Genomic DNA, 15564 nt, shown 5'->3' on the forward strand with positions numbered 1-15564 from the left:
ATGAGATGCTGTGGATTGCCATCTTATCTTAATTATGTTTTAATCGTAATAGATGCTAAGATCCCATAACAAGGGAGTTTATTAGGCAAGTTTCATTCGTTTCTGTTTTTCTCACCAGGAAAGATATGATTGATAAAGATACCTTCAAGGTATGCAAGGAATTAAGATGACTAATGAAGCAATCCATGACAGAATGAAGGTGAGATGACAAAACTATTAATGGATCATTCAACTGTCAATTTGAGTATAGTTTCATTAGTTTAATGTAAGTTAATTGCTTTGTTCAAGGGGTGTCCTAAAATTGTTTGTGTTTAATATCATTAGATGCAAGGTTACATTGGGACTAACATTCAACATCATGTAACCTGTTGAAAATTTCAAGTTTTATTGCTTACACTACAATTCGTGTTTAATAGAATGCTGAGTGAAACTACCCACTGCTGTAGGTGATGAAACATTTGGTGTTTAATCCGCAAGCTCCAGCTCATTCATTGGGGCTTAAATTTCAACTCCTACCCAGATCCCAACGAAGAGAGTAAGTGACGTCTGCTCCTGTAATGCGACAATAGCATAAGAGGCGGTGGTATGAACAGACCTTATGGGGAAAAAGTTAACACGTCATTTAATGAAAGTGAAAATATTCCCCAACTTGGTGGGGTGGAAGTCATTTCCCCTGTGAGTTGTATAACTAAAGAAAATTCTGTAAGCAATGATTATTAATGCATCTTTGCGTGATTGATCACTAATCCATCTTTGCGTGATTGATTACTAATCCATCGTTGCATGATTGATCATTAATCCATATGCATGATTGATTATTAATCCATCTTTCTGCTTAGACTTTGAAGGGCAGCGTAGTAAAATCAGAGGATTCCGTGAAGAGACTGGTAGCAGAGATCAAGATGCTAGGTCAAAGGGTCGTTCAATCTCATAAAGCCGTACAGAAGGAGGAAGAGCCAGGTACATTTTAAAGTTTTTTTCCATTTGGGTTTGGTACGTTGAGAGTACGAGATGGATATGACGCTCGCATTGTATAAAATTATTTGTAGCAGTATGCTGGAGACAATGGGTTGTAGGACTATTGTTTGCGAGCGGGTCACAGATAGGGTCATGTGCGAAGAAAGTTGGAATGAATTTCAAAACTAACCAATGAGTCTGTCTTGCATACAAAGATTTACTTCGCTGCTAAATAAACCCAAGCGCGTTTAGCAGGAGTGTCAAGCATAAATCAGGGACGTTTAAATTGGTTAAAATGTTCCATTTATGGTAGTTCACAAGCAAAGATGTTACCTAACTTATATGGAATTGATACCAAGTTTTTGTATTGAATGAGTGCAGTTGTTAAATATTTTGTCCCTGCCAACCCCACCCCACCCCCGGAAAGAAGTATCCCTAACTGTGATGAAATATCACTTAGTGATATTAAGTCTTACCGAAGGCGAGGGAGTAAATCAGAGTTGAGGAGAGTCTAATTTTCTGAACGTTAAAGAATACATCAAGTTTTTTCCTTGGGCCTCAGATTTAGTGTAAAGTTTTTTTTTGGTGAATATTGTAAGGATAACAAGCTTGTTCCCTTTTCCTAGAACTGAATAAGTATTCACGCAAAGCAAATTGCTCTTTTTACCCATCATCAAAGTAGCTGTGCAGTAACTACTGTATTGAAAACAATATTATACCTTATGCAACTGTGCATTATTTTTTTTGGGGGGGGGTTCCCTTAAATTGTATGTGCATTGTGTCACATTTGTTTTGACAAATATGGATTTGTTCTGTGCAGTGATAATTTTTTCCTCATAAATATAAATATATTTAGAGGAAACTCTTGAAAAGGGTGTATCAATATTAACGTCGCGTCAGGTCAGATCTTTCTGGAAACCCTACACGTAAAGAAACTAGGAGAGATTTGGTCGGAGAGGGTGGGGGGGGGGGTTCGGTGGAATATTTAGGGACATTGCAGTGATTGTGTGTTATTCTCCATCTCAATTAAAGACCTGTAATTTATTTGTAAATAAACACCCAGTTACTTAGTATTTTGCTGTTTTGGATGCAGCCAGGGGTGGGACCTAGATTGCCCATCTCTTAGATTTTGTCTGTAACCCCACCAAAACACATATCCAGTACCACTAAACCCAATCCGAACTCTGTTGCTCCATTTACCCGAGAGAATATTGCTATGAAATTGACTGACTTACAAGTGCAAAGATATTGGGCATGTTTTTTTTCCATTAACAGAAACTCTAGTATTATCATCAATATAATGATAAACAAAATGGAGAAATTTTCAGCACATGTATTCAATATAGTAAACATTTACTTATAGACTCCACTCTACCCTCCACTTTAATATTCTGGCTTTGCTTTCTGAATATGGGCAGGTTTGAGATGTAGTACATTTCTCCATCCATCTTATTGTCAGATAATGAAATGAGAATAAGAATTAATAAAATTGTAAAAGAAATGTTTCCTTCCTCGGCAGCATGACTTCATATCCATCACTTGTTCAGTTTCTACCTTAATGGCAAATGAAGTCCACCAGAACAAGGTTAATTTGAGATTTTACACTCAAACACTGTTGATCCAGTTTCAAGCTATTCACCGTTAAAATATGCTAAACCTGTATGTTCCTTGAAAGGCTAACTTGATGATGTTATCAGCTCTTCTAGTACGGGCTTTAATGTTAATGTTAACCCATTGCTTTACATAAATTCTAATAACTCACTCAACCAAAGCATGTTCCTTTAACTTGATACTAAAACAACAACACCCTTGCATCCATTGAATGAAAATTAAACACCATCTGTCCTAAAGTTGACAAATTTGTACTACCACTATAAATATGTCATTTGAGACAGGTAAAACTCTGTTTGTGCTTTTGTGTTGGATCTTAGGAACTGAGCAATGTTTAAGTATTAGATTAAATAGTCTTGTCACTCTAAACCAATGAACCTCGGCAAATTAAAGGGTCGTTCCCTCAAAAATTAAAAGTGGCATAAAAAATCCAGCCTGGCCTGATAGCACTGTTTTTCAACTGTTCACAACAAATTAACTGAGGTTTGTTTCTAAAGTCATTTTTTTTATGAAGTTTACTTTCATGTCTTACCATTGTAATAAAGCTTGTAAATCTATTGCAACTCAAATACTTTTGGCCTTCATGTTGTAATATATTCCTTTTTTTTTACATTATTTTTTACATTTTATAATAAAATTCTGTAACTACTGTAGTTGATACAACAATACTAGACATTTTACTAGTAGATGGGTTATAAATGATTTTTTGTTGTTGACATTTCTGACATTACATAAGTTATGGAAGTCATTAAATATTCTTACATCTCTGTCTGTGGCTCTGACCCCCCTCCCACCAAGAAAGTGTTACTCCCCCACCCCCTCCCATAACCCAAAGAAATCTGTGTTCGCCCTTAAATTTATTGGCTATCGTTGACTCATTCAAGTCTTCAAATGTAACATGCAGAGTACTTTGGTCTACATGGCCTGTGTATTCCTATCTAGTAATTTTCTTGCATACTCTTTTTTTGGACAGAGCCACCTACGGTGTCCACCATGGAACTGCTCCCCGAGAGACCTCCAGAAGACTTTAAATTTGGAAGAGACTTGGGAAGATGACGAAACATCAGACAGAGACAATAAATTGGAATCCCAAGCCACTGTAGCCGATAGTCTCCTTATGGACATGAAAGCCTCCATCTCATCTCTGAGTAAAGTACGGTCTAACTCGGACCAGATCAGGAAAGGCTTACCAGACGATAGCCTCCTGAAGGCAGAAGAAGACAGAAAAGTTTGTTCCATTTCTGATAGCGACGTGCCGAAAGCTTCATCAATCCAATGAGACAAGCCGATAGAAGAGTCGTTCAGAGGGTTTAGAAATTGGACTAAGTTGAAGAAGAATCAGAAAGTGATTCAATTCAGCTGCCAGATAGGCCTGCCGGTCTGGAACGGATCACAAACTATTTGAGCCACCGATGTTGCAGCTTTTTAAAAGATATATATGACAGCTTTTCTACTTTTTTTTTGGTATGACCATGTGTGTAAATATTGAAGCACTAAGGATATGCAGTTTTTTACCTTGATATAGCAATAGATAAAATGGAGAATACTGTTATGAAAGCTGTACTTAAAACACTTGAAAAACTGCTTTCCTAAATTTTAAGGAACATTTTGGCAGAATTTTTTCTGGAGAAATCTATCTATATTTCATGCATAGTCTTGAATACTTTTGCAATACCATAAGACCATCTCTGCCCTGCACCAAAAAATACCTGTGTTTTTTCTCTCTTGCTTGTTTTCAAAAGTGCTCTGCTCAAGGGTATCGTGTTGAAAATGTTCTCAGATTTACAGATGGAAATTATAAAAGGTTTTTCGTTAACAATGGTTATGTGATGGTGCTAAAAGATAATCTAATGCATAAAGAGTTCGTAAATTCAGAAGAGAGGAATTTATAAGTATCCTAGGCCAGGAATCTTCGATTGATTCCTAGCCAAAATGCAAAAGGGAATCTAGGCGTGTATGTATGCAGGTAAACGTATGTGTGATGTTCCAACTTGTAAACGGGGTGACTCACCAAGCATATCTTGCATGAATTTCATGAAAATTAGGATGTAAATTAATTTACAGCACTGAATTCTTTGGCTGCTCAAGTCATTGAGCGGAGTCATAGGTCCGTTGAGGTCATCAGCGGCCAAAATACAAAAACCTTGTTGTCGAGTTTAGTGAACATCTGCAGCATCGGTAAAATGTCATAGTTAGGTGGTAGGTCCCCCTCACTGAGCATTACACTTTGAGCAGTTCTGTGAAGAGGTCAAATGTAAATTGGAGTCATCAGCTGCCAAAAGCCTGAAATCCTTGTCGACATAGCTTCAAATCAAAGCTGCGATCATCCTCATGCTCAGAAATGTACAAGAACTGAATGTTCTATGAAGAGGTCAAAGGTCACTTAAGATCAAATTCTGACCACCTTGATAACTCCAAAAGTTAAGGTAGGATGAATCGCACACCTGGTATGATGGTGCCCCCACTGTGAGTTCTCCATTGCAATCATTTCCTTTTTGTGAACATAATTTGGCCAACTTCAGTTTTAGTTTTTGAAGTGGCTCAAATTACAGATAGGTCTGAAGTAACCTTGAACAATGCATAAACAGTCAATCAGGTAAATGATATCTGCTTTAGAAGTGATAATCATGTGTTGGATGATCTTAAAACACACCTCAAGTGATCCCTGGCAGTTGTCACTAGTTGAGTCTCAAGGGGGTCAACAGACTGTCTGAAAAGTTGCCTTCTTCTGTGTAGTCTATATATACTAGATGGCTTTGTTATTCAAAATATTTTAGGGTATTGAAGGGGTAATGTCTATTTGCTCCTACATATTCAACATCTTTGGGTCTATATTTCACATAAAAGGAAGACTGTTCTTTCTGGATTTTAAACCATTTTTGGCCATAAAACTTATGTACTGTAAAACGTTATCAGTGACTGAATAGGTTGATGTCCAAAGAGTGAGTTTGTACACCTTGTTGTGGTCTAGGGAGCTTGAATTGTCTGATCATTTCTGGTTCTCACCTAATTCTTAACCAATGTTAACTCACTTGACTCTACATCAGTCAGATAGTCAAGTGGGATTTTGTGCAAATTATATGGCAAGAAAATCACATTTCTTTGCCCCCTGTCTAGAGAATGCTAAAACTCCTCTCTTTGGGGGGTCTGATACAGATGCAATATTTTGTTGGCACTAAGTGGACATAGTTTATTTGCAAGTTTTGGTTAATTTTTTTTTACTTGTAAGCTGCAAAAGAAAATGTGAAAAATCGGTGGTGTTTTTTTTTTACTTGTGCTTTCACTGGAAGAATAAAAAAGAAGAGCATGAGTTGAAATTGAACCAGGGACCTTGTGATGCTTATTTTTTTTTTTGTGTCCACCACCAGACCATTAGGTGAGATGCTACTGTTGGATGCATTTCAAATGTTTAAAGATCCAGTTGTTGGGACTTTTAAAATATATTTTTAAAAGGTATTTGTAAAATATATTCCCCTCCACTGAACCGTGTCAGCCTCTCCGCTGAACTTTATCAGGGAGAGGGGTAGTAGCCAACTCTCTTCACCCACTGGGGAACCTTGTCAGATAGGGGGAGGCTGCACAGCTCACATGCCGCTTGGGAACCTTGTCAGGGGAGAGGGGTGGTGGCGAACTCCTTTTACAGAATTCACTCACTCACTCACCCACCAGGGGCTTGAACCATGCTTCTCAGTTTCATCACAGACGGAACAACCCATTACACCAGTTTGGTTCCCAATGAAATAGTCTTCATTTCTTACCTTTATACTTCCACCTGCTCCAAAGAACAGAAAATTAAAAGGCTGGTTGGTTCTTGAACTCATAACAGTGTGTTTGTCCATCTCTCTCAGTCCAGAGCACTAACCACTGCGCTACATCAACTGTTGAGAAATAATGCTCGTTTCTAATATGTTAGGTTCATAATGGAAGGAAAGAGGTATAAGAATAGTAAAAGGAAAACTGCCTTAACTGGGGTTCGAACCCTAGACAAGGAGTTAGTCTTTCTCTCCAGGTACAGGCACTACCCACTGCGCCATGGTAACTGTTGAGAAATATAGCTCATTTCTAATATTTGAACATCAGAATGGAAGGAAAGAGGTATAAGAATAGTAAAAGGAAAACTGCCTTAACTGGGGTTTGAACCCTAGACATTGAGGTTGTCTTGCACTCCAGGTACAGGCACTACCCACTGCGCCACAGCAACTGTTGAGAAATAATGCTCGTTTCTAATATTTCAACTTCAGAATGAATGGGTACGTACCCCTTGCAGTTTTGCCAAAAATGACCCATTTATTCATAAATGTCAAGATAAAACTCCAGATGACAAACAGAGGTTTGATTTGACTGCTTTGAAATCACGTATCACTGGCAAAATGCGTCGAGCGCACTCTTATGACACTTTTTTTCGCTCAGTTTGCAACTTCACAGGAACAAAAGAAAACGGAAAAACTTTTAGGGACAACAAAAGATTTTAAGCCTTTGTTCGTCGTAAAAGTTTTTCGGTCTTACTTGTTTTGGAGGGGAAAAAACTTTTTGTCGTAAAGGCGATAAATGTGTATCTTTTCTGGTAGTTCGCGACACGCTGATTACGAATCTGAAGTTTATTTTGGAATTGGGTACCAAATTGAGGTACTTTTTTAACTTTGCAAGACAAAACACCTATTTTTGGCGCAAATAGAAATAATATAGACAAAAAGCCTTTCCCGGTCAGATAATTACACGAAAGTGATATATAACAAAGACAAGGATGTCTTCTACTCCACGTCTAATTTTAATGTCGATGGGTATTTCAGAGAGGACAAGAGAGGGGCTGAAAAGAGGGGGTTTCCCAAATTTTGCATTATACACGTATTTCTATCTTGTACTTTGGGACCACGTATCTCCCGAACGGAAGCAGATATGGACCTGGGAGTTGCAGATTTGGGCTCCTGGGCATCGATTACTCCCTGTTACGTCTCTTGGGCGAAATCGATTTTGGGTTTAATTTTGGCAATTTTTATTTGATTCGTAATCAGCATGTCGCGAACTACCAGAAAAGATACACATTTATCGCCTTTGCGCCCTCTTATGACACTTTTTTCGCTCAGTTTGCAACTTCACAGGAACAAAAGAAAACGGAAAAACTTTTAGGGACAACAAAAGATTTTAAGCCTTTGTTCGTCGTAAAAGTTTTTTGGTCTTACTTGTTTTTGAGGGGAAAAAACTTTTTGTCGTAAAGGCGATAAATGTGTATCTTTTCTGGTAGTTCGCGACACGCTGATTACAAATCTGAAGTTTATTTTGGAATTGGGTACCAACAAGAGGTACTTTTTTAACTTTTCAAGACAAAACACTTAATTTTGGGGGCGCAAAGGCGATAAATGTGATAAATGTGTATCTTTTCTGGTAGTTCGCGACACGCTGATTACGAATCTGAGTTTATTTTGGAATTGGGTACCAAAAAGAGGTACTTTTTTAACTTTTCAGACAAAACACTTTTTTGGCGCAAATAAATATTGCCAAAAATTGACCCAGAATCGATTTCGCCCAAAAGACGTAACAGGGAGTAATCGATGCTCAAGAGCCCAAATCTGCAACTCCCAGGTCCATTTCTGCTTCCGTTCGGGAGATACGTGGTCCCAAAGGACCCGCTAGAAATACGTGTTCTTTATAAGTGCACAAATTGGAAAAACCCCTCTTTTCAGCCCCCTCTCTTGTCCTCTCTGAAACACCCATCGACATTAAAATTAGACGTGGAGTAGAAGACACCCTTGTCTTTGTTATATACCAAATTCGTGTAATGATCTAACCGGGAAAGATGCGTCGAGCGCACCCTTATGACACTTCTTTCGCTCAGTTTGCAACTTCAGAGGAACAATAGGAAACCGAAAAACTTTTAGGGACAACAAAAGATTTTAAACCTTTGTTTGTCGTAAAAGCTTTTCGGTCTTACTTTTTATTGAGGTGAAAAAACTTGTTATCGCAAATGTTGTTGAAAATACTGTTGCAAATGTTGTTGAAAATACTTCCGCCCCCTCCGTATTTTTCAATGGGGTGGGGGCTGGCGCCCCCAACCCCCCGGTTCCTACGCCCTTGACTTTAATAGACAGCCATCGTTACAATAGAAGCTCATGGCTAATCTTTAACCCTACCCCTTCCCCCTGTTTTCGACCCACACACGCATGCATACAGAAAGTACCCACAAAGTCTTGGAAATGTCTTGTATTCTATAGTTAGTGATAAATTGTTGTCCCCTCCCTTTGAGAAATTTTTACTTCGGTAACTGGGCTTAGATGCAAAATTGTGCTATAATTTAAATCATTTCAACTACATTTGTCAACTAAACCTTGCCAATGTATACGACTTTAGGTGCTTCCTTTTTAATTTATCGTCTCCGTTTTGTCCCCAAAATGATTGCTAAAATGAATTTACAACTGCTTGTCACCATGGAAACGTTTTGGGCCGTTTGTCACATTAACAAAGCGCAATACGTGTTGTTGCTCTTGTTGTTGTTATTATTATTGTTATTAATATTATTATTATTTTTTTATTCTTGTTATCATTCTTGCTGTTGTTATTCTTAATTCTTGTTATTTTGATTCTTATTCTTTTACAAACGATTAGTCATAGAAATGTAATTAATTTTTGGTAGCGACATGATGTGACCGGTGATGAGAAGGCCATGACTTTTTCTTCTCATTGTTAAACTACACACATATTGAGTCATGTGAATGCCATGTATTCTAGTTAGCTACATCGATGATGTGGTAACATGACTGCCATACTTCAGTACAAAACAAACATACACCGGTTCATTTGTTATGTGAATATCATGCTTTCTGATGAATCTAATCTTTATTGTTGACGTGGGAGAGCTGCATATAAATACTTTAGATATAGGCATGATCTCCCGGTACTATGTATGACTAGAGTACTAAGCAATAGGGTTGAGTATCTGCTCGGGCAAGGATTCAGAGGGATGGTTAACGCCTTCCCCCCCCCCCCCCCACTTGTACCGCCTCCAAAAGATAAAACAGATTCATTAAGACAACCTCAATTGCGTGCAGTAGATCTAATTATAGGACTATTCTGTAATGCCTCAAAAGTGCCACACCCTTTCAATTCCAAAAATTAAGTCTTGCTGGGGAGGACCCTTGCCAGATCTCACGCCTTCCCACCCCAACTTGGAGTCGACCTTATGGTCACATGCCCTCCGTTGTAAAAACTCTGCTACGGAGGAACCTTTTAATTAGATCATTTGTCGAGTATAGAACTCGGTGCCTAAGACACTGACAAGTAAACACAAATATAATACAAACGACATCCTCACGCAAGTTTGATCTTCAAGATGACTAATAGCAAAGAAAGATATACTATGAAATTATTGCACTATAACAGATGGGTATGGTTAGTATATAACAATGTCATTCAGCGCTATATTCAGTAAAATTAGCTGCAGGAATGGTCTGAAAAACTAATTTAATGATACATGGCATATACATCATATAACATCTGTCAAATTTCTTTTGTACAGGTAGTCATAAATCTTACAGACGAACAGGTAATGATATGGGTAAACTGGTATACGTGAAATATAGGCTACAACGAATTGGTGCAGCATTGCATTTCCTACAATTATAAAGTTGAATTGCGGGTACAACTGTTCAAGTATACAGGGATCAATATAATCAGTTAAGCTGTCATCTGATACATCAAATATTTACAGGTGAAACAAATAGAAGGATGCAATATGAATATGCTCTGTAGGTGAAATGGTCAACAAAGCACAAGTAAAGAACTGCTATGCAATTATTGAATCGTATTGATATTAGTGCCCCCCCCCCTCCCCACCACCCCTTCCTACCGTTACAAGACATGTATCAGAAGGCCATGTTAAGAGGTGGGCCATATCTATTATCACAAAGCGGGAGAAACAAAGACCTTTATAACATCATAATTTATTATATGGAGGAGTGAATACAAGCATGTGACACTAAAGGCAATGGAAACCATAATCTTGGTTCGAACTCTTGCTGACAGGTGCAACCCCCTTCTCATCTACAAGAAATAGTTTTCGAAAGAAGAAAAATCCGAATTTTCCCAGAATGAAGTGTAGGCTCGCTTTATGCATGAAAGTATATATAGTATTTTATATTGTGATATTGCAATTTAACATTTCATCATTTCACATTTCTTTCATGCAAATCCAAAGCTTAGGTTCAGTTTCTGGGGTTTCATTGTACTCTCTTGTACTACGATCAACGTTAGGCTTCGGAAATGCCATTGAACCATATAAATAATACTGTTAGTCCACATAGGCCACTGCAGCAGCCTAGTGTTAAGAAGGTTGTTTGACCGCCATTTACTTTGTCCAGTAATAATCCTAGGAAAACAAGAAAAACAAAATCATATAACACATATACATATTATTTTATATGGCGATACCTTATATACTAAATTCAACAGATATTATTCTCGCAATTAAGTCTTCCTTTTTGATTTGATATATAAACAAACAAAAAAATGACAAACCGAAATTTGTAAAAAATGTGACAGATTTCCTCAGTATTTTAAATCTCACATTATTTACTGTCATGGTGTTTTTTTGTCTCATAGTACTTACTATTTACCAAGATCAATGCACAAAAAAAGCGATGTCAAATTCTAGATGTGTGGTAAGGCTATCAGCCTAAATATACAGGAATCAGGTTGTCGTTGAAGGTATTCAATTATGTCAATTTGAAATTAATTCCCTCATATACAGGCCTGTTGAGGGTGGGTGGGGGAGGGGGTTGGATCTAAAACTACGTAAGGATATATCCATATATAGAATTGTATATCCACGAACGAAAGAACACAATTCCTACACAAGAATCCTTCACAAACAAGAACTTTCATTGCTCATAGATATTTCGTAAAGCGAGGGTGTGGAAAACGGACCTTTTGGTTGAATAAATGGTTGAATTGGTTGGTTGAATAAATTGGTTGAATAAACGGACCATATTGATGATAGTCACGTTCGATTAATCGCATATATACTTACCTGGTCCATATCCCGCAAGTAATGCCCACACACCGTTTCCTGCATCTATAGTAGCGAAGGCTAACAGGTAATTCTCGGGCGTAACGAGTAGATGGAGTACCCCAGCTACCATACCAGATTGAGCCGATAAGAACGTCCCGTTCAGGAAACTAGCTACATAGAGAAGCCCAGAAAGGTCTAAACTATACCCCCATATTTCCATTCCGATAAAAATCATTCCATTTAGTATAATTTACATACTAAATAACAAAATGGGAATTGATCTTGTTGTTTTGAAGGAGATAGACGCTACGAGTCTACCCAGTAGGCCGCCGATGCCACCAATGCTGCCCACAGTCGCGGCGGAGGTTGGAGAAAGCCCTCTCGCAATGGTGTGAGGAATCAAATATAACATCCATGCATCGTTTGGAATTTTTCTAACATTAGCAACTATGAAGAACATAACAAAATTTAAGTTTGCAAGTTGTTTCATAGAACCTTCAAAATTCGTTAACAATGATTTTATGGCGCCTGATATACCATGACAATCTTTAGCGGATTTCAACGTATCTTCTTGGGGTACAGTCGGATCATCTCGTAGCGAAGGAGGGTCATGATAAGATTTTTGCTGGAGATTAATCATTTCACTCTTGAAATTTTCTTTGCGGAGATGGTCTGCTTGGAGAAGTAGTCCACATGGCACAAGATTCCAAGCCGATGCTCCAAAGAGTATGAAGCAAACGCTCGTTCCATATGAGTTAAGAACATAAACAGTCACGGTAGGTATAACTGCCACACCAGCGAAGGAACCTAGCATTGCGATAGGCATAATTGCGCGAAAATTATCCCCAAAAGATGATTTGAGACACAAAACTGTAGGTAGTAACATACACGCTAATCCCATTCCTGCGGAGCCAATAAAAAATATATGGTAGAAAAATTCATGAAATGGGGCACGAATCTTTAAATTTGGTTTCAATTCAAATGAATATGAGAAATAAAAGACCAAAACATTATTGAGGTACTAAAACTGATGAAATATCAGGCAAAAACCAGGGACGTACTTTGACTCCTTTTTTTGGGGGGGGGGGGGGGGTGAGGGGGTAGCAGAACCTACTTTCTAAAAACATTTCTCTGTCAATTTTTTTAAGGGCGGGGGGGGGGTAGCTAAATAGTTATTGCTTGGGCCGATGTCATTAATGCAATTTAATGCAATATACCCCTTAGACTTGAGCAGGTAACGACGTCTGTGACTTTATATGTAATTATAATTGCTTTATACCTGACATGGTGAGAAAGATGGATAGATACAGTGGACAAAGAGGGCATAGTCCGGAACATACGTAACCAGCTCCAAAAATAAATCCACCTAAAGATGCCAGAAAACGGGGACTAAAGTAATTCATCAGCTGGTTTATTCCTGGCCCTGAAATAAAAAAGGATAAGAGACACAAAAAACTCGCTGATGAAGTACATGTAGAAATTAGATTCGAGTATAACATATTTAACGTGTAAAAGGACTGTAACAAATTTATCTCACATCTATGTGAAATAGCTTCCTTGCAAAAACATGTTAGGTCATGAAGTTTCCTGTGGCAACTTGATTAAAGTTATTGCCGTCGTTATCTGATGGGTATAAATAGCGGCAAGTGTTAGGGGACACCAACAGCAAGTATTATCGTCATGGGGGAGTGAACTTTTGGTGTGGGGAGGGGGGTTGGGTTGTGTGTGTTTTTTTGTTGGTGGCCTGGCCTTGATAAGCTCTGCTTCTGCCAGGTCTCCCCCCACTTCACATCATTTGTATAAATCAATTGTTTGATTCCTATGGAATGTATCTGTATTGTATATTTTAATGTTATATGTTCACTTTGTTTATGTCATGGTGAAGTGGAAATAAATAGTATTCAATTTCAATTTCAATATTTCTATCAAAATACAATTTCCAGTAACCAGACTATTTGTTGGTATAACGACGGATCCCAAATAAACTTTAAAATACCCTAATAAGGTTACGAGTAAAAACGAAAAGAAGAGAAGAACCATTATTGTAAACACAGCTGGAACTGTTGTACGAGAGAGAAACATTTTAGAGAGCGTGGTGGCCAATTGGCTAAGGCGTCGTACTCGTGATCCAAGGATTGCTGGTTCGATTCATGCCTAGTTCATTACTTTGTGTCCTTGGGCAAGATGCTTAATCTCGCTTGCCTCTCTCCGCCCAGGGGTTAAATGGGTACCTGTGAGGTAACTTGTCATTGGGCGCAGTATATAACTGCTGCCGACTAGAGGGATTATCTCTGGGACAGATTATCCTTGACCAGGGGTAATATAACGTATGCAAAGCGCTATATAGAAAGCAAATATTATTATATTGTTATTATTTTACCGTCCCCGATCATTCCTCTAATACTTTTCATGGTAGGGAAAACTGTGCGTCTCTTGAAGAAAGATGACGTCGAGTTTTTGAGCCTGAATAAAAGCGAATTCTCGCGTTGGAGACTGACTAAGACCTCTAGTAAGTAATATATTGTTGGTAGCAAATTTAAGAGGCTCTGAGAATGTGGGATATTTTTAACACTGAATAACAATACTGGACAATGTAACAACGTATACCGTTGAAGTTACAAATAGCTAAGAGGACTACAGGCAGGACAAGGACAACTGTTTGAACACTGGGAATAGGTACTCTAACGGAGTTAGGCTATCGTACAAATATATTCTTGACTGTAGACAGTACAGGCTACACGATAAAGTGAATTGTTTGATAAATATATGAGATAGATCAATGTTCATGAGGTGAAAACTGCAAGAAAAAAAAACGAAAAAAAGAGATCAAGTCAATCGAACTTGCTATATCTACTGGGATGCGCCGAAAAGTCCATATGATATGTGGAAAATGGACTAGAATGTTTGTGGCGAACAAGTACAACCTCTTCAAAAACTGTAGGCCTGTTTATACATATATATATACGTACCGAGCAATCTCGATGTTGCGTAAGGGAGGATAAAGAGTAAACCGGTTAATGCAGATGTGAAACCATCATTCGTAGAAACTGGATCGAACAGAACTGCTCCGAATTTGATACTTCCAGTGAGAAAAAAGGTAACGAAAAATCTGGCTACAAATGCTGAGCATTTTCTTTTATTGTCATTTGTCATAGTGATCAAATTTTGTATTGCGTGATAGAAGCGTTTGCATATATGAATTTGCCCTGGTTAAAGTTAAGTGCTCGCATATCAGTCAATAGTGTAGTTCTGTATACAACATACAATAAATGTTCTTCTTCGTGAAGGGTTATATACAACCCTCTTCGTATATAGCCTTCACGCTTTTGATAAGCTTCCCTTTTTATAAAGATGTGATTTGAACGCAAGAAATATGCCGGTTGTTCATCTATCGTAGAGAGAATTCGCAGGGCATTGCATTAGCGGCTCTCTATGCCTTTTGACTATGTGTATAGTATCTGTGTTTTTACATATTTCTCACAGTCTGAATGAGAGGGGACTGGAGTTGAGAGTGGATCAGTTATAACTCGTTTGGTTTTCGTAACCAGGCTATATATCTTGGGTGACATTTCTTAACAAGTATACCTTTGGGAAGTTGCTGGGTTAAAGGTACGGGGTGTGGGAGAGTGACATCATAGAGCGTTTCTCGAAATTCTGTCAAAACTATAAAATGTGAATGAATGCTGACATCGACCTTCTATTTAACTCATTCTACGTCAATTCGCACGGCAGTATTCCTATATACACAAGCCCGCCGATTACTATGGTTACAACTACTATATATATATATATATATATATATATATATATATATATATATATATATATATATATATATATATAGTGAGTTGGAAAACCCAGGACAGTATTTCTTATGAATTCCTTTGGTTGGCATCGAGAGCGGATCTTAACTCCTTTTGTTTTTTTAAACTGGGTCGACCCAGGTGGATGGGTGTTTTTCTTCATTTTTATCAGACAAAATAAGGCGAATATTA

The 15564-nt window shown here is 38.0% G+C and overlaps 1 protein-coding gene and 1 long non-coding RNA gene across 2 annotated transcripts in view; one reads left to right on the forward strand and one right to left on the reverse strand.

Moving 5' to 3' along the window:
• Positions 1 to 9564: 9564 nt before the first annotated feature.
• LOC139980253 (uncharacterized) lies at positions 9565 to 15320 on the reverse strand. Its single transcript, XM_071991799.1, has 4 exons — positions 14539 to 15320; positions 12849 to 12992; positions 11588 to 12472; positions 9565 to 10927 (listed from the first exon to the last, which is right to left on the reverse strand). The coding sequence occupies exons 1-3, from the start codon at positions 14720 to 14722 to the stop codon at positions 11820 to 11822; spliced, it is 981 nt and encodes a 326-aa protein (XP_071847900.1). The 5' UTR covers positions 14723 to 15320; the 3' UTR covers positions 9565 to 10927; positions 11588 to 11819.
• The window catches only part of LOC139980263 (uncharacterized), a 43556-nt gene continuing 42519 nt past the window's right edge, over positions 14528 to 15564 (forward strand). Inside the window, exon 1 of the long non-coding RNA XR_011797490.1 lies at positions 14528 to 14666. This is a non-coding gene — a long non-coding RNA (uncharacterized lncRNA). The remainder of the gene's footprint in view (positions 14667 to 15564) is intronic.

The sequence above is a fragment of the Apostichopus japonicus genome, chromosome 14 (genome assembly GCF_037975245.1).
Source record: "Apostichopus japonicus isolate 1M-3 chromosome 14, ASM3797524v1, whole genome shotgun sequence".
Lineage (NCBI taxonomy): Eukaryota > Metazoa > Echinodermata > Holothuroidea > Aspidochirotida > Stichopodidae > Apostichopus > Apostichopus japonicus.